At 47.6% G+C, this 26,494-nt stretch overlaps 1 protein-coding gene across 1 annotated transcript in view; it reads right to left on the bottom strand.

The window, feature by feature from the left end:
- The window catches only part of NDUFV2 (NADH:ubiquinone oxidoreductase core subunit V2), a 34,482-nt gene extending 9,176 nt beyond the window's left edge, over positions 1-25,306 (bottom strand). Inside the window, exons 1-6 of the mRNA XM_044295857.1 lie at positions 25,155-25,306; positions 23,046-23,105; positions 20,350-20,412; positions 20,064-20,180; positions 17,747-17,915; positions 8,696-8,805 (exon numbers count right to left, since the gene is read on the bottom strand). Of these exons, the coding sequence (XP_044151792.1) occupies positions 8,696-8,805; positions 17,747-17,915; positions 20,064-20,180; positions 20,350-20,412; positions 23,046-23,105; positions 25,155-25,196 (561 nt within the window). The 5' untranslated portion in view covers positions 25,197-25,306. The remainder of the gene's footprint in view (positions 1-8,695; positions 8,806-17,746; positions 17,916-20,063; positions 20,181-20,349; positions 20,413-23,045; positions 23,106-25,154) is intronic.
- Between the last annotated feature and the right edge of the window lie 1,188 nt (positions 25,307-26,494).

The raw sequence follows: 26,494 nt of genomic DNA, 5'->3' as shown, positions 1-26,494 counted from the left end.
CCTTTTACACCTAATGCTGCAACTGAGACTTTTGACAGTGGCATGTTTTGGGACGGTAATGGCCAGCAGTTAGGGTTGGTTGAGCACCAAAGTGCTCGAGCAGAACATCACGGGATGCTCGGGTGCTCTATCGAGCACAATGGAAGTCAATGGGTGAACCCGAGCATTAAACCAAGCACCCCCTGCTCTGAAGAGGGGAGGGTGTCTGGTTCATAGGAAAAAGGTCAGAAATTGATGGAAACACCACTGAAATGGGTCGGAACCAGCATGGGAAGGATGTCTGGATGCATCTTGGACTCCCAGGTAGCAGCTGGGAACGATGTTGTCCGAGTAGTACACCACTTTTACAGACTGACAATAATACACACCAAACCGAAGAAAAAATTGATTTTTAGAGGAAGAATTGTTAGGAAACATTCTTTCCTGTATATTTACTTGTATATAAAGTGCAAGTGCTGCCAAAAATTACAAGGAAGAGGCACTCCGATACAACCTGTAGATCACATAAAGGAGGGCATCATTCACATTGTGGTACAATTGTTCAGGTAGTGGGACTCCTACACTCAAAGCCTATGCACTAAGTGAAAGGGCTGCCAAAAATTACAAAGGACCTGGCGCTCCAATACACCCTTTGTTACACATAAAGGAGGGCCTTCTGGTGACCCTCAAAAACATTATGGGTGAGGGCCTGCTGGTGACCCTCAAAAACATGGGTGATGGCCACCTAATAAGCATGTTGATATGTTGGAGGAGGAGGATAAAGGGGAGATTGAACCATATACCCTTTTTAGTGGTGGAGTAGAGAAGTCAGGGGCAATCCAGGCCTTGTTCATTTTTATAAAAGTCAATCTATCAGCATTTTCAGTTGACAGGCAGATGCGCTCGTTATGCCCCCAGCAGCACTGAATACCTCTGACAAAACACTGGCAGCAGGGCAGGCCAGTACCTTCAAGGCGTAGAGCACCAGTTTGTGCCACGTGTCCAGCTTGGACACCCAGTAGTTGTAAGGCACAGAGGGATCATTGAGGACACTGACACGATCTGCTACGTGCTCCATCTTCCAAAAATGTTCCCCCCTTGTGACACTAGGCCAAGCATCAGGGTGAGGGTGCTGGCGGGGTGTCATGAAACGGTCCCAGGTTTTGGAGAGTGTTGCCCTGCCTCTGTTGGAACTGCTGTGTGTTCCCCTCATCTCCCCTCCTCGGTTGCCCAAGGAACTACGTACTCTGCCGCCAGCGTTGTCAGCTGGAAATTTTTGGAGCAATTTTTCCACAAAGACCTTCTGGTATTGCACCATTTTGCGCTTCCTCTCCACCACAGGAATGAGAGAGAAGAAGTTCTCTTTGTAGCAGGGGTCGAGAAGTAATCGGTGTTGTCCAAAATGCATTAAAAAACAAACAAACACGTGGGTCAAGGAAAAGGCAACCTAACAAAGTCAGCCATGTGTGCCAGAGTCCCAACAGGCAAGACTTCGCTGTCATCATCAGGAGGATCACTCTCAATCTCCTCATCCTCTTCTGCCAATCTATGCTGAACAGATGGAATTAAACTTTCATGGGTACTACCCTCTGTAGTGGAGGCAGCCATCACCCTGTGTAATGTCTTACCCCATTTCCACCTCTTCCACATGCAAAGCATCAGCCTTAATTGTGAGCGTTTGAGTAGACACAGAAGTGAGATGGTTATGCTGATAATAGCGTTATCGCCACTCACCAGTTGTGTCGATTCCTCAAAGTTGCGTTAAACCTCACAGAGGTCAGACATCAATGCCCACTCGTCGCTTGTGAAGAGCGGAAGCTGACTGGAAAGGCGACAACCATGTTGTAGCTGGTATTCCACTACTGCCCTCTGCTGCTCACAAAGCCTGGCCAACATGTGGAACGTCGAGTTCCAGCACGTGCTCATGTCGCACAACAGTCGGTGAGCTCGCAATTGCAAGCGCTGCTGCAGTGTTGCCAGAGCGGCGCAAGCTGTCGATGACTTGCAGAAATGGGCACAGACGCGGCGCACCTTCACCAGTAGCTCAGGCAAATTGGGGTAGGTGTTGAGAAACCGCTGAACCACTAGGTTGAACACGTGGGCTAGGCATGGTATGTGTGTGAGCTTGCCACCAAGTTACGGACATTATCAGACACAACCATGCCTGGTTGTAGGTTGAGTGGCGAGATCCACAGCTTAGTCTGGTCCCTTATCCCCTGCCACAGCTCTGCAGCAGTGTGCCGTTTGTCACCTAAGCAGATCAGTTTAAGCACGGCCTGTTGCCGCTTCCCCACTGCAGTGCTACACTGCTTCCAGCTACTGACTGATTGCTGACTGACTGATGCAGCAAGATGATAATTCAGAGGTAGAAGTGGAGGAGGCGGAGAAGGAGAAGTGGGGGGTTGCCGCCACTAACGTAGGTGGCAGCGGAAACCCTGATGGAAGTAGGGTCCGCAATCCTTGGCGTCGGTACCACCTGTGCCATCCCAGGGTACGACTCGCTCCCGGCCTCCACAACGTTCACCCAGTGTGCCGTCAGGGAAATGTAGCGTCCCTGGCCAAAAGCACTTGTCCATGTGTCAGTCATTAAGTAGACCTTCCCAATAACTACGTTGGTCATGGCACGGGTGATGTTACGGGACACATGCTGGTCTAAGGCTGGGACTGCACACCGTAAAAAATATTAGCGGCTGGGGACAAAGTACCGCGGGACAGCCGCCGCCATCAGGCTGCAGAAAGCCTCAGTGTCCACAAGCCTAAATGGCAACATTTCCAGGGCCAGAAATTTGGAAAAGTGCGCATTTAGTGCTATGGTCTGTGGGTGGCTGGGTATTTGCGCTTTCGTTCAAAGGCCTGGGGTATAGACATCTGTACGCTGCGCTGGGACACAGAAGTGGATGTGCTGGCTAATGGTGCTTGCGAAGGTCCAGGTGCATGGCAGGAGACATCCGGGCCTGTGTCTTGGACAGGAGAAGAGGAGTCAGTGGTGTGACCCACAGACACTGGTTGTGGACCTGGGAGTTCGGCCCACCTATTAGGGTGCTTTGATGCCATGTGGCGGATCATGCTGGTGGTGGTGAGGTTGCTAGTGTTCACGCCCCTGCTCATTTTGGTACAGCACAGGTTACAAATGACAATTCTTTTATCATCCACACTTTCCGCCAGACTGCAGAACACCTACCCCTTGGCAAGGGAGATCAGCAGCACGGCCACTTCCCCGTCCCTTACTGCATCGCCTTGCGCATATTAAATTGTATATATGCTTGCAAGTATGTCACATGTACAGTAGCGCAGGTTTTCTAAGAGTACGTGCAAATAAAGTACACAGAATGCCAGATATTTTTAGGATGCACACACGTTAAACAGGAGGTATAGCGCAAGTAATGTCGCTGTCACCACCGCCTAATAAAAAATTACACTGAATTAATGTCACTGATACTTAGGATGGGCAAACGTTATACAGGAGATGTAGGGCAGGTAATGTAACTGTCTGCAGCGGACACAGTCTACAGAAAAAGTACACTGGATGTCACAGATATTTTTAGGCTGCGCACACGTTAGACAGGAGATGTAGCGCAGATAATGTTGCTGTCTGCAGCGGCCAAACAATTGCAAGCTATTTAGAGCAGGTTGCGCTAAATATATATATTGCTGCCACACACAAGAGTCCTTAAAAGTTGTGTTGAGCGAACTTGTGTTTTAAGTTCGGCGTCTAACGTTCGGGTTATCGATTCGGTTATGGATTCTAAATTCTGTTATGGTCCGTGGTATCGGAATCCTTAACGCGATTCTTCGATAACCCAAACTTTAGACGCCGAACTTAAAACACAAGTTCGCTCAACACTACTTAAAAAAGGACCTTTGGGTCTCTAACTTTTTTATCAATTTAGCGCAGGTTGCGCAAAAAATATATATTGCTGACACACACAACAATAGTCCTTAAAAGGACTTTTGGGTCTATAACAAGTATAAAAACTAAAATAATCCTATTTCACTCTCTACACTCTCTCCCTTCTGCTCTCCAGCTCTCGCTGACTAAGACTATAGCACCCGATGACGCTTTGCGGCCAGTCAATCACTGTAATGCCAGTAGCCAACATGGCTATGGCATTACAGTGAATGGTAGTACTTACCTGCATGTTTATGGGCTGCGTAGCAGCCAACTAACGTGCAGGGAGGAGGCTCTAGCATCGTGCTCTAGCACACGCGGTATTCGGCCAAACACCGTGATGTGACAAGCATCGCGATGCTCAAGTAAAATTTGTGTTTGGCCGAGCATGATCGATTAACACTACCAGCAGTATAATGACAAGCTGCTGGATGAGTGGAAAGCTAGTTCAAGGTTCCCTTAAAGGGGTTGTCTCACTTCAGCAAATCATCGGCATTTATCATGTATTGCGATTGTCCATATTGCCTCCTTTGCTGGCTAGATTTTTGTATTACATTATACAATTTTACATTTCCATGGTTCCGACCACCATGCAATCCTAACACAATAGCAAAAAGCTCTGGCCTTTGTGGTGGCCAAGACTGCAGTACTGCGCATATGCAGGTGCGTTTTCCTATAGTGTGCAAGCACGACCACCACTGCTGGACTGTAGGGTGGTCGTAACAATGGAAACGTGAAGTGTATAATGGAAAAATGGATCCAGCCAGCAAAGGAGGCAATATGGATAATAACATTACATTACTAAGTGCCGTGTATTAACTTTCTCTACATGATAAATGCTGTTACACCGTATAATAGACCAAAAGGTGAAAAAATCTTAAAGCAGACATGGACAATAAATGCAGTAGGTTGTGGTGTTACTATCTTACATATTCTACATGCGTTCCGGACCTTTATTTAAATTAATTTCAGGATTTTCCTCACACCAGATTTATTGTCGCCGTATTTACTCGCAGAACTGTCATGCAGAAGGAAGAGTTTTTTATCTCGTGTGCATATGAGCCCCCTCCTGCGTGTAAACACCATCTGCACATCTAAAACCCTTAAAGTCTCACTGTATTGCAGCCAGATTAGCAGGTGGATTATCCAGCTAGCTACTCGGCAACAATCTCAATATAGATATATGTTAAGCAAACATTTTTGTAGGCAAGTCTATACAGAAATGCCATGTATAATGCTTTGGCTGTCAAAAGCAGAAGCTTATATGGCTAACATTTACTCAGCATTTTCCAAGGTTTCTAACACTGTTTTGTGTTTAAAAAAGGCTTTTCCGTGAATATTAATTATCAGGAGATGGCTCCTAGCCTGCATTGCCTCCTGGAAGATTCATACTTACCTGCTTCCCACCACTCTGGTTCTACACGCTGACTCTATGACAGGCATGTCCAAAGTGCGGCCCTCCAGCTGTTGCAAAACTACAACTCCCAGCATGCCTGGATAGCTTACAGCTATTAGGGCATGCTGGGAGTTATAGTTTTGCAACAGCTGGAGGGACGCACTTTGGACATGCCTGCTCTATGATTTCTTCTGGCCGGAGTGCAGCTGAAGCCAATGACTGGCTCCAGCAGTGACATGTCACCTGGGGAAACTTCAAACCATTAAAGCCAATCATTGGCTGTAGGGGGCACGTGGCCATGTCTATGCCCCAGTCATAATAAAACAAGTCAGGGAACAGAAGACAGCAGGCAGTGGGCCATAGAGAAAACGTTTTAATCTTACTGGAGGAGATGCAGGCGAAGGATCTTCCCTTGATACTTAAAGTGGTTGTGCCACAAAAAAAATATTCTACATTTTTTAAACCAGCACCTGGATCTGAATACTATTGTAATTGCATGTAATTAAAAATGTTGTCCCCTTCTGTGGGCTTTTGTGTCCATGCCTCCACACCGCAAAAGATCTTTTGCCGTATCTTGTGGATCGTGGACCCATTCAAGTCAATGGGTCCACACCGCAATACGGAGTTCACGCGGCCGGTGTCCTGTTTTGCAGGTCATGTGAATATGCCCTTAGACAACAGAAAATTTGAAAAAAAAAAATATATATATATTTTCTACTTCCACCTTTCCTAGTGGTTTACTAAAGTGGAGGATCCCTTCATCAGGCATTACACAACAGTTACAAAAATATGCACATATAAAAAAAAAATTATATATACACACAATTAATATATTATTATATGTACGGTATATATACACAAATACAAACACCATGGAGCCTCCTCTCGCTCCCTTGGTCACAGGTCAGGGGTGAATGAGCTCGTTCAAGTACAAAGTAATAAAACATTTCATGGGTGGGTGGTATAATTAATACAAATAAAATTTGACTGTAAAAGTAAAAAAATAAAAAAAAAAGGGAGCAATAATAAAATGCTGCCCAGTGTATGCCCCAAAGGCCTACAAAATGATGAAAAACTCTTAGAGGATCGATTTGAATGGTATCCACCTGTATTTTAATGAGAAAATATGTAAATATACAAATCAGTGTTTGATGCGATTCTCGTATTTACAGAAGGGACTGTAAACTCGTGGATCAAGGAGGGAGTGAATACTGAGTTACATCGGAGAGTGCCTCTCAGACAGCGAGTGCTCTCCGTGGAAAGCGTCATAGTTGCTTAGGCAACCCCAGTGCACTTTAGGCCCAGCGAGCCCTCAAGCGCTAAAATAGTTCCAAGCTGCCATACTGATGAATAAGTACATAAACATGGAGGAGCATGTTCGGGGGAATAAGTTAGTAAGGAAGGATAACAATGATGCTATGCAAACTGAAATGCGCTGATGTTGACCATTTTGTCATGGGTGGATATGAAATGTGGAGTGCCTGTGGACCATAAGACACAGGTACTTTTTAGCAAGATATTTTTTCTTGCTAAAAAGCGTGTCGTACACTCTGACAAATACGGTTTATAGCGCCACCTGCTGTTTTTCTTTTCGTTAGGGCTCATGCACACGGCTGTAGCCATCTTTTGCAGTCCGCAGATTCCGGATCCGCAAAACCAGGATACCGGCCATGCGCGTTAACAGGACGTCCTGCCATCTACAAAACAGTTCTATCCTTGTCTGAAGGGACATATGGATGCAGATAGCACACGGAGTGCTCTCCGCATCTTTTGCAGCCCCACTGAAGTGAATGGGTCTGCATCCAACCTATAAAAGAAATGCAGATCAGATGAGGGGAAAAAAAAAAAAAAAGATGGCATATGCATGAGCCTTTATTTCTATGTCCACCTGAGATAGTTGCAGGCGCTCAGTAATTTTTTGGGCGGGACATAGTTTCTAAATGTACTATTGTGGGATACATATATGTTGGTAATTCAATGCTATTAATTTATTTCTGGGGGCCTGCCACCAAACCCACCACTCCGCCATGTTTTTTTGCCTCTTTTGTTTACTTTTTACATTGCTGACTATATATTTATAGTGCATGCCAAGATGGTTATGGGGATATGAAATATGTGAGGGTTATGTTAATGTTATTAAAGAAAAAGGGTGTGTAATTTTGTTGTTTTTGATTACAATACTCGATTGTAATTTTTAACACATAAAAAGGTATTAATTAACATCCCTGTTTATTTACAATATCTGGAAATATGAACATGCCATAACATTCTTCTAAGGCCTCATGCACACGACCGTTGTTGTGTTCCGTTCCGCAAAATGGGGTTCAGGTGTTCCGTGATCCGTTTTTGTTTCCGTGTGTCTTCCTTTATTTTTGGAGGACCACCAGACATAAAGGAAAAAAATAAAATAAAATGTCTAAGACATGTTTGGCATGCAAATGATAGGCATAAAACGGACACGGATGACAATCTTGTGTGCCTCCGCGTTTTTTAGCGGTCCCATTGACTTGAATGGGTCCGCGAACCGTTATCCGCGGACAGGAATAGGACAGGTTATATTTTTTTGACGGAATGGAACCACGGATGGCAAACAGTGCATTATCCGCATTTTCAGCGGCTCCATAGAAATCAATGGGTCCGCACCTGAAACGCTAAAATCGGCGGAACGGACGCGGAAGCAAACAACGGTCGTGTGCATGAGGCCTAAAACCCGCAGGTTTTGGGAACTTTATCTGGACCCAAACCATCTCCATAATGGCACCGGTCAATGTTGTTGGGGCTGGCAAACGCAGCTAAAAGGGGGGTCTCCCTCTTGTTCGCCGCACTGAGAGGGCTAACTGCCAAGACTGGAGTTTCTCTGATCCAGTTGTGAGGAGTACAGCTGTCCTCCCAATGGTAATAGGGGGCGCAGATGCAGTGCCTGTGCAATCATCCTGACCTAATAGTACATCAAGGGGTCTTGCCTACCTGAGGGAGATCAATATCTCACTGCTGGCAGTCCCAAGGCTAGAACCAGCAGCAGTTGCTAGAACAGGGGTTCCTTCGCACAGCACGACCGCAGTGAAGAAAAGTTTAAATGAAGAGGTGGTCACACATGCGCCATTCAATGTCTATGTGGCTGAAAGAAACAGCAGAGTACGCCACTTGACAGTTTCTGTTGGGGCCCCCAGCAATCAGACATTTATCTGAAAAATGTGCTTCCAAGGTCCTAACTATTATGTTTATGACAATTAATGTCCAGTAACATTGTGCAAGATCATTGACTTACACACAAAAGGTATTTAATATAGAGTGATGCAGCCCCTCAGTACTAGATAATGGTAGGAGGCTGAAAAATCAGACCTTCAGCAATACTGAAGAAGTAATCCTGATATATCAGTAGATAGACTTATGTAGACGACTGCACAGTAACGTTAAAGAGATATACTTACATAATAATGGTCATTAATTTGCACCATTGGTGCATTTACACAGGCGCCGAGACACTCAACTTCTGCCAGTGTGAACATGTTGTCAGGTGTGGTCTCTCCAACTTTTATTCCTAGAAAGGAAAGCACAGTTAGCCTGTCTGACAGCTGCTACAGGTATAATGCAATAAAATCATACAAACACAGCAGCAGCGGGTGCGATTATCAGGTACTGTGTAAAAGGTCACCAAGCATATTTAAAGAGCCTCTATCAGCATGATCAACCCTATTAAACCAGGCATTTTGCCTGGTAGGGTTGATCATGCTCAATAAAACAATACATTTCTTCCCTCTCTAGGGTTAATATGTGCGGAAATAACGAGATTTTTGTATAACTTACCAGTAAAATCTCTTTCTCGCTCTTTCCTTGGGGGACACAGAAGACCTTGGGTATAGCTCATCTCCATAGGAGGCGTGACACTAAGTGAGAACTGTTAAGCCCCTCCTCCACAGCTATACCCTCAGCCTGGAGAGAGAGACTGCCAGTTGCGTGTCCAAGTAGTGAGAAAAGGCAAAGTCCAAAAGTGGAACCAACAAGCCAACTACCCAACGGGTAAAACAAACTCGGAAACAAAGAATGGGTGGGTGCTGTGTCCCCCAAGGAAAGAGCGAGAAAGAGATTTTACTGGTAAGTTATACAAAAATCTCGTTTTCTCGCCCAATTTCCTTGGGGGACACAGAAGACCTTGGGACGTTCAATAGCAGTCCAAGAGGGGAGGGACCACAGCACCAGGGCAAAGCACCCGAAGGCATCAAGAAACCGCCGCCTGCAGACCAGGCGGCCCAAGGCAGCAGACGCCGAAGCCCCAGCGCGCACCCTGTAGAACCCAGTAAGGTGTGCAAGGAAGACCAGCGACCGCCTTGCCCAAAAGCATGGCCGAAGCCTAATGCCTCCGGCCCAGGAGGCACCGACCGCTCTGGTGAAATGAACGGTGACACCAAAAGCAGAACCCTGCCCTTGGTGCGGTAACCACAGCAATAGACACAGAGAGCGAAGGAAGCCACCCTGGAGGCCGTCAACCCTTTGCGCGGACATCCTGGAAACACAAGAGACCGAACGCCGACAAGAGCCGGAGATCTCCAAGGAATAACTGCAAACCCAAACAATCTCCAAGCGGTGAAGCGCCCGTTCCCGGAGACGGGAAGGGGATGACCAAAGCCTCGTAGATAAGAAGGCAGATACCACCCTCAGAAGGAAGGGACGGGATGGAGAAACAGCCCCGTCCTGGAAAAGGACAGAGGGCACAGAACACGAAGGGCCACCCATCAGGCACCCGTCAGACATGATGGCAACAGAAAACACAACTGTACAGGACAGCAGGAGTAGGGAGAACTTCTACAACGGCACCAAGGGAAAGAGTGGAGCGCCAAGAGCTCAGTGTGTAGTTCCCAGGGCGGTACCAGGGAACGGTACAGAGGAACCAAAGAGCCACTCTGTGGAAGAAGGTCATGACAGGCCCAGGAGGGCCAGAAAACGCTGCAAGGGGAAGGACAGCGCCGACACTTGACACTTCAGTAACAGAGTCCCAGTCCCAGGGTCAGGCCGGACTAGAGAAAGACAAAACCAAGGGAGAGAAAAGCAGAGTGGGGGAATGCCCCACTTACCACAAAACCTAGTCAAGAACCCTAAGTCCGACAACCGAACCCGGACGAAGCACAGTCGGGAGCGAACACTAGCGCGCTCGCAGGAATCGCCTGGCAAGCGGGAAAAAAAAAACCAATGTGATCAGGCGCAGACCAGTAACACGGCCCAAGGGTCGGAAGAAAACTCCCGTCGGCCCCCGAACAACATAGTCCCGTATCCAACCGGAGTGGGTGAGCAGAAGGACAGACGGAAGAAACCGGAAGGGTCCGCCCAGCAGCCGACAGATGCCAGGACAAGACAGGCCAAAGTCCAAGTCGACGTAGCCACCACAGGAAGGAGTTCTACAGTCCTGGTGAGGGAAAGTCAAGGACAACCGTGACCGAAGGGTAGTCCTCCCAAGTTACCGAAAAGGTAAGTCCAGCAGGACCATATGCCCAGAATGGAAAGGCAATCTGCACCCAGCGGGAGGACAGAACGCAATAGGCCTGGCAAACAGGCACACAGCTAGTACTGCCAGCGAAAACGAGGGAGACGGTACGAGACCACAAGTAACACCGGAACCATCCAAATGAACAACCATGCTCACCCCCGAAGGGGAGGGGGCAATGACGAAACAGCCTCTGAGGCCTGGCCGGTGCAGAAGCCACCTCGGAGTGACAAACTCAGAAAGGAAGCCAAAACAACCGAGCCGGCGAGGAAAAGCAGTCGAGACAGAGGTCGGCATAACACCCTCCGAACCGAAAGGAGGAATGGCAAACAGGGAAGCCACAGGACAGTTCAAAAGCCGAAAACCTGCTACTCTGTGAGACGACCTGCACATCGCCTCGCAGAAGGCGAAAACCCGGAAGAACCCAAAAGTGGAGGTCCCTCAGACCTGGATAGACTAGCACCCAAGAGAAGTTGGGTGACCTACCCGAGAGGAGCGGTCTGTTCCTGGTAGCAGATCAGACTGAAGTGCAGAAGGCGCCAAAGACAACGCTCTCGACCCGACGGCTTGTGCGGGGAAGCAATGTCACGGGAGGACGAACGGGTACGCATCAAGGTACCCCGAACACCCCCAGGTGGAAGGGCCAATGAACATGGCTGGTGCAGTCACAACGGGACCACACCAGAGAATGAGTGCCACCCAGCTCGGTGCAGTAGCGAGCCAGCAGAGCCCGTCTACATATATACAAGGTATACAGCGGTGAATACATTGGGCATTCATTTGTTGTGTGTTGGACAACACCTTAGGCTCATACAGGTGGACAGAATGACCTCTTCAGAAAAGAGTGCAAAGCTAGCGACAAGCAGCCTCACCCCAAGAGAAAAAAAGTATGTCGCAGGAGGAAGGGAGGCATACGTACTAGCAAACCGCAGGCAGCGAGAAGGCCAACCCACCCACGGGAGGAGAAGGGAAACACGGCCCAAACAACGCACAGAGCGCACAGCCAAGCATCCCACAGTATCCATGGAAGTGCAAAGTGCAACCCGAACGGGAGTAATGCACAAGGCTAGTACAGGGGGCATGCTATGGAACGCAAGCAGTCCGCCCAGAAAAGGGGGAAGAAAGGCACCTGGCAAACTCTGCAGACGGCAAGAGTGCAAAGGCCCGCACCAAAGGACCTAGTGAAGGGGGAAGGGCACGCACAGGATTATCCTGGCATTAAATTATTGTGCAATAATCCAACCAACACCGAATTTTGTGAGAGTGCAACGAGTAGTTCGCCAATGAAGGGGAACGTCCAATACAGCATATAGAAGGACAGCCGTGAATCTCATGAGCGCGCAAATTACCGCCCACGGAATAAGAAGTGGTCATGCACAAGGCCAGCACCGTTTCCAAAGGGAGTGCAAGCAGCGCACCCATGTTTAGAGGGCCATGCTCCCGGCCAGCAACGTATTCGGTGAGGGTGCAATGAATCGCACACGGCAGCATCGCATCCCAGGAGAGCGCGAGCACCCCGCCACGGACGGGGCCATGCACATGGCCAGCAACGTACTGGCGCAAGAACAAACACCGTCAGTGAAGGTGCATGTATGTCGCCTGAGGAGAGGAGGCATGCCCATGCCGGCAGCAAAGCCAGCGAGAGTGCGGTACAACGCCCAAGGAAGGGGGGGGGGGGCCATGCCTATGGCTGGCAGCGGATCCGGTGAGAGTGCAAGCACCCCGCCATGGAAGGGGGTCAAGCACGTGGCCAGCAACCTACCGCGAGAGAACAACCCCAGCCAGGAAGAGTATGTATGCCGCCCGAGAGAAGGAGGCATGCTCAAGGCCGGCAGCGAAACCAATGAGAGTGCAGCCTACCGCTTATGGAAGGGAGTCATGCACAAGGCCGGCAGCGAATCCATTGAGAGTGCAGCGTTCCGCTTATGGAAGGGGGACGTGCACATGGCCGGCAGTGAACCCAATGAGTGCAGTGTTCCGCATATGGAAGGGGGACGTGCACACGTTTTATACCCATGGCCGACAGCGAACCCAGTGAGAGTGCAGCGTACCGCCATAGAAGAGGGTTACACACATGGCCGGCAGGAATCCAGTGAGAGTGCCGTGCTCCTCAAGGAGGGGGGTCGTGCACATTCTTCTGCCCCAGAAGGGGGTCATGCACCTGTCCGGCATTAAATCCAGTGAGAGTGATGCACATGGCCAACCTGTAACTGGAGAGGCGACGTTCTGCCTATAGACGGGGCGCTTGCCTTTGGTCAGCGCCGTATCCCGGGAGATGGCAATGGTCCGCCTAGAAGGGGAACATGTAGCTGGCCAGAACCGCAGCCGAGGAGCGCAACATGCCGCCTACGGAAGGGGGGCATAGCGTGCGGCCAGCACTACTGCATCAGGCTGCAGCGTCCTGCGCAACCATTCCGTTATTTATTAACTTTATTCCTTAATTTTATTTATTTATTTTTTATTTTTTTTTTAAAAACACAGCCACTCTGAGGCAAAAAAAAAAAGGGGCCACCATACAGGGGCACAATCTCACACAGGCCCACCAGGAAGCCCAGAACATAGAGGGTGTCCTCTAGATGGGAGCCGGCCCCTGGTGGCCGGTACCCAACAGGTTAACAAACCTCCGGCCTAGGGGGCGGCGCTGCGATCCCCTGGGGGCGGGGGACCTCCAGGCGGGAAGAATTCGCGCCGCGAGAAGTTCCCGCCCCCTCCAACCGAGGCTGGAAGTTTGTGGCCTAGTAGGCCGTGAAGCCGGGGCCTAGATTTTCGCGGCGCCCGGCCGACCGGGAGGGAGCCGGCTGACGCATGCACTAACGGCCGCGGGTGCCCACCCCGCGGGCCGGCAGAGACAAAGGGCCGGATTGCGGCCGTGCAGGCCGAAGCCTGGGTCAAAAGTTTGCGGCACCCGGCCGGGAGCCGGCTGACGCATGCACTAGCCGGCAGAGACAAAGGGCCGGATTGCGGCCGAGCAGGCCGAAGCCTGGGTCAAAAGTTTGCGGCTCCCGGCCGACCGGAAGCCTCAACAGTCAGCCGGGGCCTGCCGGAGCATCGCGCCCAGTACATGCAGGCCGTGAGGGCCTTGCGTCCGGCAGCTTCTGGAGCCGGCAGCTTCTGGAGCGGGCCCCTGGCCCTAGACACCGGTAAGGAGAGCGGGGGGGGGGGGGGGACCCTGAAGTCCAGCACTGCACCCCCTGCCCTAACGGACCAGGGCAGTCAGCGCGGGCCCCCTGTACTGAATCTGCGACCGGTAAGGGGGAGGGCCGGCATAACCCCTGTGTCAGAGGCAGCTAGGAGCCGGACTCCGGTCCTAAAGCAGATTCCTCCACAGCAATCCATTGCTCACCCCTGTGCAATGCCCTATGAAGGGGCAGTGTATAGTCGCCCCGCGGTCACCAGTATGGTGGTGGTGTGGGGCTTGGGCAACAGCTGGACATGAGAGACAGCCCTGGAGCCAGAAACATGGCTGTTCCCAACGACACCTCAGGGGCCAGCCTAGGTCCAGCAGGGACCAGTATGGGGGTCCAGCACGCAGGAGACCGGGGAGGGAATGAGGGGAACGTAGGGCTGGAGAAGCCTCTCTCTTACCACAGCCGTCTTCACCCTCGGTCCGCTCGAGCAGGGTCGCCCCTTCAGCTACTGGCACCGTAGTGGCAGGACGCTGGAAGAGGGGCTTGGCGTGCGGGCGACCTTTGCGCTGGCGGGATGCAGGGGAGCTGGGCTGCCCTGGTCCACCTTGCCTTCTGTGGGGGAGGCAGCAGTGCGGATGACCGGCACTGGCGCAGCTCGACCCCGGGAGAAACAGAGAGGTCTAGTGCGTCTCTGTTGTCCCTGATGATCTGAAGAAAAAACAAAAGCAAAAATCAAAACTAAAAACCAAACAGGAGAAAAACAGCCCTGCAGTAGCAGGGAGTGTCTTGCCTCCTTGGACACTAAGCAAAAACTGGCAGTCTCTCTCTCCAGGCTGAGGGTATAGCTGTGGAGGAGGGGCTTAACAGTTCTCACTTAGTGTCACGCCTCCTATGGAGATGAGCTATACCCAAGGTCTTCTGTGTCCCCCAAGGAAATTGGGCGAGAAATATAAGTTTTTATATTTATGTAAATTAGGTATTTAGAGCACCAGGGGACTGGCCAAAGCGCTAGGAGCACCGCCCGTGCAACACCCCGTGTGCTCTCTGTACTACCCCCTGCCCTTTGAGTGACAGGGTTGGACATCTTGTCCAGTCCTGTGTTCTCGTGGAAGCGCCATGGCTCAGTGACTCTGTGCTTGCATAGTGGATCTGATGACCTCTAAAGCAGCTCATCAGATCCACTGTGCAGGCGCTGAGTTACTAAATTGACTTGGCGCTTGCGCAATGGATCTTCTGCTGCTTCCCAAGCTCAGGAAGCAGCATCTGATTAACTGTGCAAACTCTGAGCCTCAGCGGTGTCGTGAGAACACAAGGCTGGACCCTAACCCTGTCGCTCAAAAAGCAGCATGGAGTACTGAGAGCACATGGGGAGGTTCACTAGCGGTGTTCCTAGTGCTCTGGCATGCCCCCTGGTGCTTCAAATACCTAATTTACAAAAATATAAAACATATTATTAATCCCAGAGTGGACATATATAACTTTGCCCAGCATGATCAAACCTAACAGGCAATATGCATGGGTTAATAGGGTTGATCATGCTGACAGAGGCTCTTTAAAGAGAATATTCCCTACTGACAAGATGCTCATGATCAGGTATTACACACACATATTATGAAGTATCTTTAGGACTTGTTCACATCTGCATTGGAGTTCTGGGTCTCATACAGATGCCACCAATAAGAGCAGACAAACGTCCATGCTCAACTGTTTTTTTTCCACTAACAATAAGGCGACCCAAATGGAAACCGAATGGACTCCGTTATAGTCAATACGGTCTGTTTGGCTTCGTTTGCTTCAATTTTATGTGCCAGATCTGACGCTTTTGTTACTTCATTGTGCTGCTCCTATACATCAGTGCAGAACAACAGAAATGATTAGCACTGATGTGAACATGTCCTTATTTTACAAAGCACAACAATGCTTCAATTCCAATATTGCCAAATCTGACATGTGTCACTATGTGGAGATAACTTTAAAACGCTTTTACGTATCCAGGCCATTCTGAAATTGTTTTCTCGTCACGTATTGTACTTCATGACAGTGGTAAATTTGAGTCAAAATATTAGATTTTTATTTATAAAAAAAAATAATATATATACCAAATTTACCAATTTTTTTTTTTTTTTATTAGCAATTTTCTAAATTTCTATTTCTCAGTTTTTAAAACAGATAGTGATACCTCCTAAAATAGTTATTACTTTACATTTCCCATATGTGTACTTCATGTTTGGATCATTTTGTAAATTACATTTTCTTTTTTTTTTGGGATGTTAGAAGGCTTAGAAGCAAATCTTGAAAATTTTTCTGAAAATTTTCCAAACCCACTTTTTAAGGACCAGTTCAGGTCTGAAGTCACTTGTGGGGCTTACATAATAGAAACCACCCATAAATGGCCCCATTTTAGAAACTACACCCTTCGAGGTATTCAAAACTGATTTTACAAACTTTCTTAACCCTTTAGGTGTTCCACAAGAATTAAAGGAAAATGTAGATGAACTTTCAGATTTTCACTTTTTTTGCAGATTTTCTATTTTAATCATTTTTTTTCTGCTAACAAAGCAAGGGTTAACAGCCAAACAAAACTTAAATATTTATTACCCTGATTCTGCAGATTACAGAAACACCCAATATGTGGTCGTAAACTGCAGTACAGCCACACGGCAGGGCACAGAAGGAAAGGAACACAATATGGTTTTTGGAGGGCAGATTTCACTGGAATAATTTTTAATTGCCATGCCATATTTGAAGCCCCCCTGATGCACCCCTAGAGTAGAAACTCAAAAAAATTGAGTTTCTGGAAACTATGGGATAAGGTGGCACTTTTGTTGGTACTATTTTAGGGTACATATGATTTTTAGTTGCTCTATATTACACTTTTTGTGAGGCAAGGTAACAAAAAAAAAAAGAAATAGCTGTTTTGGCACTGTTATGACAGGTTAGATCATGTGGTATTTTTATAGAGCAGATTGTTACGGATGCGACAATACCAAATATGACAACTTTTTGGGGTTGTTTGTTTCAGTTTTACATAATAAAGCATTTTTGAAAAAAACATTTTTAGTGTCTCCATATGTCTTTTTTTTGGGGCGACTGTCTTATCTAGGGGCTCATTTTTTTCGGTACGAGATGACTGTTTAACTGGTACTATTTTAGGGTACATATAACTTTTTAATCACTTGGTATTGCACTTTTTGTGATGTAAGGTGTCAAAACAAATTGCTTTATTTTTTTATTTTTATGGTGTTCATCTGAGGGGTTAGGTCATGTGATATATTTATAAAGCCAATCAGTACGGACACGGCGAGACCTAATAAGTTTACTTTATTTTGGAAAAAGGACGCTTTTTTTTGTTTTTTTACTTGAAACTTTTAATTTTGTTTTCTATTTTTTTTCCTTTCTAAAACTTTACTTCTTTTTTCACTTTATTTTTTGTCCCACTCTGGGACTTCAACTTTTGGGGGTTTGATCCCCTTTACTATGCATTACAATACTTCTGTATTGTGATGCATTGGCTGTAAGTGTATTACTAGAGTAATACACTTACAGCCTGCTTCCTGTGAGATCCAGGGGGCTGGATCTCACAGGCATACATGGAAGGCAGCCCTGATGCCTGTGGAAGGCATCGGCTGCCTTCCCTGCCACCGGGTCACCGTCACAGCAGCACGGGGATCCAATCCTGCACGTATGCGAGGGTTAATGTACGGGCATCGGTATTTTCACGGATGCCGGCGCATACAGCAGGGGTCCGGCTATCAGTGACTGCCGGACCCCTGCCGCTAATCCCCAAGTCATGTACGGCGCGGGTCCTTAAGGAGTTAAAATGCTGGAAAACCCCCTTTCAGTTTTAGAAGTGGAAAAAAGAAATATGGACATACCAAGTTTCTTCTTGATAGCTTCCAGTATGGAGTCAGAATCTCTAAGCATACAAGGTGTTGTAGTACAAATCTGAATGTGGTACTTTCCTACAGGTTTCCGGTTGTACATAGTATAGAAGGTTGCCACTTCATATACTCTCATGGCAGGCATGTCCAAGACTTCAGCTACCTGAAAAATACAACAGTTATGGTAGGTTCATATCTCCGCTGAACTAATTCGGTAGTCTACTTTGGCGGAGAAACAGACTACCAGAGTTACCATTTACAGCATAGCTGGACACTGCCATGCACCGCTGGGTAACTATTCACCATAATGGGATCTGATGGCTTACCGCCTGGCTTTCTGCTGGAAAAATACATCTGCATGTCTGTCCATCAAATACATTTCAGTTGTTGCTTTCAAAAATTTAGTCTATCTGCCCAGAGGAGAACATAAACTGCTGGTAAAGAAGACTTATATCAGTGATTATTAGCCAAAACCAGATGTGGGTCTTAACAGAAAACAGGTGCAAATCTTTCCATTTTGGCTCATGATGACGGATGGAGATCAATGACCAAATCACTGAAATGAAAAGTAGGCCTTTGATTAGACCACATGGTGCGGTCATGTCAGGGCCTGAAAGGAGCCGCAGCAAGCTTTAATAAAACTAATGAAGACTGCACTGTCCAGTGGGTCTGTACTGTTAACGCCTGCGCAGTACTGAAGGTGCCACGAAAACAATGTCCCTTCAGGTCACAAAACCAAACTATTAGTTGTGGTCACATCTGCCTACTAAATTGAACAGAGCAGCAGGAGCAATGGGTTTTCAGGCCCTACAGATTAGAACACGTTATCACCTAGCCACTGGATAGGATGCTGGTCCCAGCGGTCGCACCCCTACCAATCTTTTCTCAATCCAGTGAATGGGGGATAACTTATTTTAAGCAGAGCTCCTCTACACACGGACACATGCCAGGAGAATTTCCTGGTGTACATGCTGAACATAGAATAAAGGCATCCATCGCTCACACTGATGGCTGCAGTTAGAGGACATCATATACATTTTACATCACTTCTCATGTCAAAATATAACTTTATTTAATAATTTTCCATAAAAATGCTAATGGAATATTTTTGGAGAGTGGGCTCCATGCTGGGTTCATTATCCATATCGAACACAAGGAAGAATGTGCAGGTTATGGAGGATCTTTTGAACTTGAGATACAAACCAGATGGTCTTTTCAGTTGGAATCGCTCTATTCATAATGGACACAGGCTCTCCTGTCCAAAGTGTAAAACAGGCGGCAATAGAAGTGACAGGGGAACTTCTAGTAGGAGAGTCGGCATCATTCTTAAATGGAGCTTTTCCAGGGTCAGTACAATGAAAAAGGTAAAAAAAAATTATAATCTACTTTCTGTATCATCGTTTTTCCAACAGCAAGCTTCATTGTTTAGAGCCTTAAATGGGTTGTCCAGCTTTGTAGTAACATCGTATATAAAGCCGAAAAAAGACATTTGTCCATCCAGTTTGGCCTGTTAAAGTAGTAGACAAACCCTATCATCTAGACAAGAGATGCCCAATCTGCGGCCCTCCAGCTGTTGCAAAACTACAATTCCCAGCCTAGAGCAAGGCATGGTGAGAGTTGAAGTTTTACAACAGCTGGAGGGCCGCAGGTTGGGAATTCTAGATCTAGACCTGTGCCCCTGAACATAAAGCAGATTCACTCCGCACGGTCACAACACTGCTCCATTCCCAGGCACTTCTGGTGCCCAGGGGGACCAGGAAGCAGCTAGGTCCCATGGCTACTGCATCCAGTCACAGGCCTCAACTGTTAGATCTGTTTGACAGTACATCCCAGCTGTGACGTAACGTTCAAGCTGATAGATCTCTGAGGCCTCTGATTGGCCACAGTCCTGCAGGGACTTGAAATGGAGTTGCAGTGGACCCCACGCAGGCGAGACTGCATTTTTTTATCTTCAGGTGCACAGGTCCGGACATTAGGGTTTGTCGGCACCAAGCCTGGACAGCCCGTTTAATTCATCATGATGCATTGGTGCAGCAAATATATTGGAAAAATGCATATGTTTAATAAAAAAAAAACTAATTTCCAGAAACCAGAATCTCAGTCTGTGTCAAACCTACCTAGTCAGGCAATTTTAGGCATAATTTACACAAAATAGCTTGGTCATTACATAACATTTTGCTTTGTAAGTGTCGGTCCTCTAATTGCCTGCATGTTCCTATAGGTACTTCACATGTCACCGAACAAAGAAAATCCATTTCAACAAGGACCACTGTACAAAGAAACATCTCTCACTCCTTACTGCTAATCATACCTTGTTCATAGCGGAGATAGGCAGCCATCCGTGCTGTCTCTGTGCCAAATCAAGCACTGGGATTACAGCCGATGCTTTGTAGCCCTCTGGGTAGTTGCCAATTATAGCCTCTATTCTCTGAAATAGAAAGAAACGAATAATAATAAGTTGTTAAAATATAAATCTCTCCAGCGTCAGAGAAGCTCAGGATGAAAAGCAAAGCAATTTAGATGCCGCTAATGGGCTTGTATAAAAGGCAGCGTCTGAGTGCTCGAATGTTATGTAACCCAAAGTGCACACAACGTACCTTGTAATTTTCTTCATTGAAGTCAAAGGGAGTATCTGGGTTGTTCTCAGGGGTATCTCTATGCTGGAGTGAGGAAACGAAAAGAACATCTGAGCATCAGAAGAGAATCTCTACACACGTCTCATAAACCAGGTCCCATCAAACCAGCCAGGTGCTGCAGGCTTCCCTATAGGCCGTCGCACCCTTCTAAATAATGCACTTATCTACTGAGCTCATTGAAGTCTCCTTGGGGCGTACTTTACAAACTACACGTTAAAGGCAAATATATCATGGAAATAGATTACCTCCTTCAAATACTGTTTAATACCATTGAAAAGATAGCATCACATTAAAGCTGCTAATTCATAGAGTCTATTCATATGTGACATGTATGGGGAACACTTCTTATAGGTAAGATGGACACCTTGAGGTGCACCTTCTTCTCCCACACTGCAATCAAATGCATATCTGGAAAAATGTTGACAGCCTGTTGCCACCACTAAGGGCTCATGCACACGACCGCATGTATATTGCCGTCCGCAAAATACGGATCCTCAAAAAATAAGGATGACGTCTGTGTGCATTCCGTATTTTGCAGGAATGGAACTGCTGGCCCCCAATAGAACAGTCCTAGCCTTGTCTGTAATGCAGACATTAATAGGACTATTCTTTTGCGGAACGGACATAGGGAAACGGCCGTTTTTGGCCGTTTGTCTGCTTCTAATGGCCTTTTTGCATATATATATCTAAAATGCCCCCCTCAACAGTGTTCCCCCTAGTATAAAAAGGCCCTCAACACAGTGCCCCCAGTATAAATAAGGCCCCACCATAAAGGCACCAATTTTGCTGGGTCTAAAAAAAATAAATAATAATAATAAAAATACCTAACCTTGCAGGATAACAGGCTGAACTGGATGGACAGATGTCTTTTTTTCAGCCTTATAAACTATGTTACTATGAATGCGCTGGCACTCGCTCTGCACTGGAAGGAGCTGACGCAGCATACAGATCACCCCCAAGTGACAACTAGCGATAAGTATGTTCATGGGTTTGTGTCAGTATACGAACAGGAACATTTCCCACAATTTTGTGTTTCGTTATCCCCCTGCTGATGACCCTGTGCTCGTCCAGCTAGTAAAGGACAATACTGAAGGCTCTGACTAGAACCCAAAGTGATTGGGAGTTACAGAAAGCTACACCGTTTCCACATCTCATAAGCTACAGAAACAACGTAACACTATAAGCTTAGCAGTTTCCAAAAACCAGGTCACTTCTCGCTGCTTTCGCCAGCATTTCTGATATATGGGTATTTAAGGCTGGCCACGCAAATTAGATAAACATTTTATATCTAAAATCTATGGTTTTAAAATTAAACGGGTTGTCCAAGATTATTATAAATCGCAGCCATCCCCTACAAAGTCTTACAGTGAGATACCTGGATTAGGCTCCTTACCGCTGCAGACAATCACTGTCCAGCTGTAGACCGCCAGGACAGCGATTGGCTGCAGCGGTCACGTGCCATATCCGAGCACGTCACTGCCACTATTTGAAAACAAATGGTAGTGGGAGAACCGGACCAGCACCACAGAGAACTGCACTGGAGAAACTGGTGAGCATATAATTTTTTTTATTTTAAGACATTGTAAGATCCTTTAGATGAATGTTCACTTTATAACTTAACACTGCATAGCGCTCACACTCCATTCAGCTCTATGAGGCTGCTGAAGATAGCCGAACGGCCTGCTCTTAACAATCTATAGCAGTCCCACAGAGTTGACTGAAGAGGTGGACATGAATGCGTGTCTTCCACTCCGTGAAAATGGAGGCCTGTGCTGTGTTTGAATGATCAGTAAGGCTCCAAGGGTCAGACCCTCCATCTATAATCCCCTATTCTGTGGGCAACCCCTTTAATGTACACCCTGCCCCACTGGACCTGTGAAAAACAATATACTAACCTACTCCCTGACCCTCGATTCCACACCATGGGTCCCAATCTGTCTTCATAGTACTTCCAGTCCCTGCATGTAAACTTAATGCATGGATGGGGTCACAAGCCGCTTGGGGCACAACACTGGTGAGGCTAGCCTTTGGTTACAGAGCCAGAACCAGGTGGCAGGGAGCAGGTACCTTTACTTCCCTTCACTGGTTGTGCAGAATGGGGGTGTATTAAAAAAAATACTACCCCTTTAAGCATGTCGGCCAATCTTGCACTTTGATGGCATATCGCTAGTATATGCCAGCAACGTCTGATAAGTGCAGGTCCCACCTATGAGACCAGCACTTATCTCTTGTACGGGGTCCCTAAAGCAAAGGATAGCACACTGCACATGCGCAGCATGTTCTCAATTAATTTCTATAAGAGTTCCAAAAAGAGCCAAGCGAGCGCATTCAGCCATTTTTAGAACTACCATAGAAGTGAATGGAAAGCACACTGCGCAAGGACGGCTACCTCTCCATTAACCTCTGCCGGGACTGCCGTAAGTAGCCGAGTTGGAGCTCGGCTATGTTCAGCACTCCCCTGGAAGTGAATGGAGGGTGGCCGAACTTGCACAGTGTGCCCTCATTCACTTTGGGAGCCCATTCTAGAGATAAGTGTGGGTCCTACACCCATCAGACATTGGTGGCATATCCTTGCAATATGCCACCAAAATGCAGGAAGGGCCAACCCCCTTATCTAAGGGCTGTTGTTCATGTTCCCTTGCAAGATGTCCACTTACCACAAATGAAGCTCCTCCAGCTCCACTGCATCTTGCAGTTTTATGTAAGTACCGTCGTACCTGCAAAAAAATAAAAATAAAAAATAAAGTTTGACTGCGTTGTCAAAGACAGACTTTCACTTCATACAGTATATCACACATAAGGCTAGTTTCACACTAGCGTTCGTCGGTCCGCTCGTGAGCTCCTTCAAACGGAGCTCACGCCTCCGTCCAGCCCTGATGCAGTCTGAATGGAGTGGATCCGCTCAGACTGCATCAGTCTGGCGGCGTTCAGCCTCCGCTCCGCTCGCCTCCGCACGGACAGGCGGACAGCTGAACGCTGCTTGCAGCGTTCAGCTGCCCGCCTGGCCGTGTGGAGGCGAGCGGATCCGTTCAGACTTACAATGTAAGTCAATGGGAACGGATCCGCAGAGGTCACCATATGGCTCAATCTTCAAGCGGATCCGTCCCCCATTGACTTTACATTGAAAGTCTGAACGGATCCGCTCAGGCATCTTGCGCACTTAGAAAATTTTCTAAGTTATTAATGCAGATGGATCCGTACTGAACGGAGCCTCCGTCTGCATTAATATGATCGGATCCGATCAAGCGCTAGTGTGAAAGTAGCCTAAAAAGGAAAGCAGAGCCCCATTCAATGCATTTTTGTACTGTGGGAATATTTTTCGGATGATAGTAGTCCGGCTACGACTGCAGTCATAGTACGCCCAGGGTAGCTCACAGACTTATGGTTGCACCAATGATTAAACTCTATCATAAGATTTCAGCTAGAACAGTAAAACAGCACAGGCCCAGAGCCTGCAGTGTGTAGTGACAGCTGACATTTGGAGACCTCTGTCATGACGTATTCTATTTGTGTTAGTTCCAGAAATGAATGGAAATGCTGAAACACAGATTGAGTGTAATGAAATATCATCTAGAGTACTGCACCAAATCTGACATGTCACAAAATATCATTGATGAGCACTGTTTTACAAAAAAGTTGAGGTTTCTACTCCACCACCACTCAATCTAAATGGACTGTCCGACTTTAAAACAATTTTCGTTAGTTCCGCTCCTCATATGACCTAGTAAGTGTTTGATCACTAGGGGTGCTACCACAGGGAGCCACAAGGGTCACAAGAAAGAGCCCCCCAGTGTGAATAAAGAGACCATCTCGGATGTTCACTACTACTCCACTCAATCCCTTTTATACTTACAGAGACAGCAGATCCCTGTACTTGACCATCTCAATTAATTCCATAGTAAACGAATGCATCAGCAGCGCACACCCATGGCCATTGCTCCATTCAAATGGGGGAAACAGGCCACCAATTCTCCTGGTCCGGCGGGGCAAGGATCAAATGCTTATCACTGATCCTTTAGAGAGGACATAGGACGTTGCAGTGGCACAACCCCTTTAAGCAACTTTTGGATTGTGCAACTTAATGCAGATCCAACCTGATCCACTATGATGGTCAGGACATTTCATGACCTGCAGCGCCCCCATACTGGATGGTTACATAATGAGCAGCGCCCCCATACTGGATGGTTACATAATGAGCAGCGCCCCCATACTGGATGGTTACATAATGAGCAGCGCCCCCATACTGGATGGTTACATAATGAGCAGCGCCCCCATACTGGATGGTTACATAATGAGCAGCGCCCCCATACTGGATGGTTGCACGGTTCCAGTAATACGCCATTGTGCACAGTCCCCATACATACAGTGGGGGGTCCGGTACTTACTATAACTGAAGTTACTTCTGTAGGTAATGGCGGTGACCAGTGGACCTCTGTACCCAATCAAGGGGAGATGAAGCACAGATGTGACCAGGAGCTGGGGGTGCAGCAGGCACAATACACTGGTTACCAGTATAACCAACACCCGAATGTAATAATATGGAGGATTTATCACATCTATAAATCTCCACTCAAGGCAATGTAACCGAGATGTGCAGGGAAGACAGAAGACTGCAGCTACATGGAGGACACAGCCGGTGACAGCTGGAGGTGAGGGCCGCAGTGTGCGGACAGTGAAGGTCGTGCATACACCCGGAGCCCATTCCAGGGGCACACGCTCCTCACCCGCCGCTACCGGTCACCCTTTCCAGTGCACAGTTTACTCACCGAGCTGGTGACCCCGGCCCCGAGCCTGGAGCACAGGAACATGGCGGCTCAGGTCAAGGCTGCTCTGGGCCCCAAGTGCAATGGTCCTGGAGGCAGACAGGCGACACTAACAGAGCGCAGATCTCAGGGAGCAAACGGCCAATAAGAACTGAGCTCATTCAAGGGCGAATTAATCAAACGCAGAATAACAGTCACGTGAGCGCTGCGCTGTGAGGTTTTCGCACCAGTGTGCTCTATAGATGGAGACTAGCGCTCTCATGTGGCCATGGGGAGTATCTCACACGTTAGGCTTCCATTGGGCTGTGAAGAAGCTGAAGCACTGTACGTGATACATATCATACCTGGCTGCCAACTTTTAAAAAGGCCACAGAGGCAGATTATCAGAGGCAATTTGTTTTTACACTAGGAAACGCTTCCGACAAATGACTATCAATACAAACACATCCCCGTCCAGTCCCCTTTCTGTGCCCACAGTAGTTTTCCACCCTTTGTGCCCCCACATTAGTTACTCCCTCTTAGTGCCCCCACACACAGCAGATATGCCCCCTTAGTGCTATCATGCAGCATACGCCCAACTCCACCCAAAACATAAATATACACCTAATCCCACCCAGTCCCCTAAATGCCCCCACATAGTAATTATTCTTCCTTTATGCCAACACACAGTATTTATGCCCACATTGTGCCCCTACACAGATTATGCCCACATTGTGCCTCCTTCACAGGAGTTACAACAGATATGTGCCCTCACAGTAGCGATGCCCAGATCTGTGCCCCCTCACAGTAGCGCTTACCAGATCTGTGCCCCCTCACAGTAGCCATGCCCAGATATGTGCCTCCTTCACAGTAGTTATGCCCTGATATATGCCCTTCACAGTAGCGATGCACAGATATGTGCCCCCTCACAGTAGTTATGCCCACATATGTGCCCTCTCACAGTAATGTCCAGATATTTCCACCTTAACGATAGTCCAGATATGTCCACCTTCATGATAGGCCCAGATATGTGCCCTTTTCACAGTATTATGCCCAGAAATGTGCCCTCACAGTAGTTATGTCCAGGTATGTGCCCCTTCACGATAGTTAAGCCCAGATATGAGCCCTTTTCACAGTATTATCCCAGATATGTGCTCTCACAGTAGTTATGCAAAGATATATGCACCATCACAGTAAGGCTACTTTCACACTGGTGTTTTGGCTTTCCGTTTGTGAGATCCGTTCAGAGCTCTCACAAGCGGTCCAAAACAGATCAGTTTTGCCCTAATGCATTCTGAATGGAAAAGGATCCGCTCAGAATGCCCCAGTTTGCCTCCGTTCCGTCTCCATTCCGCTCTGGAGGC

Source organism: Bufo gargarizans, chromosome 5, assembly GCF_014858855.1.
Source record: "Bufo gargarizans isolate SCDJY-AF-19 chromosome 5, ASM1485885v1, whole genome shotgun sequence".
Classification (NCBI taxonomy): domain Eukaryota; kingdom Metazoa; phylum Chordata; class Amphibia; order Anura; family Bufonidae; genus Bufo; species Bufo gargarizans.
Note: the sequence above shows the minus strand (reverse complement) of the source record. Positions and strands in the feature narration are given on the sequence as shown.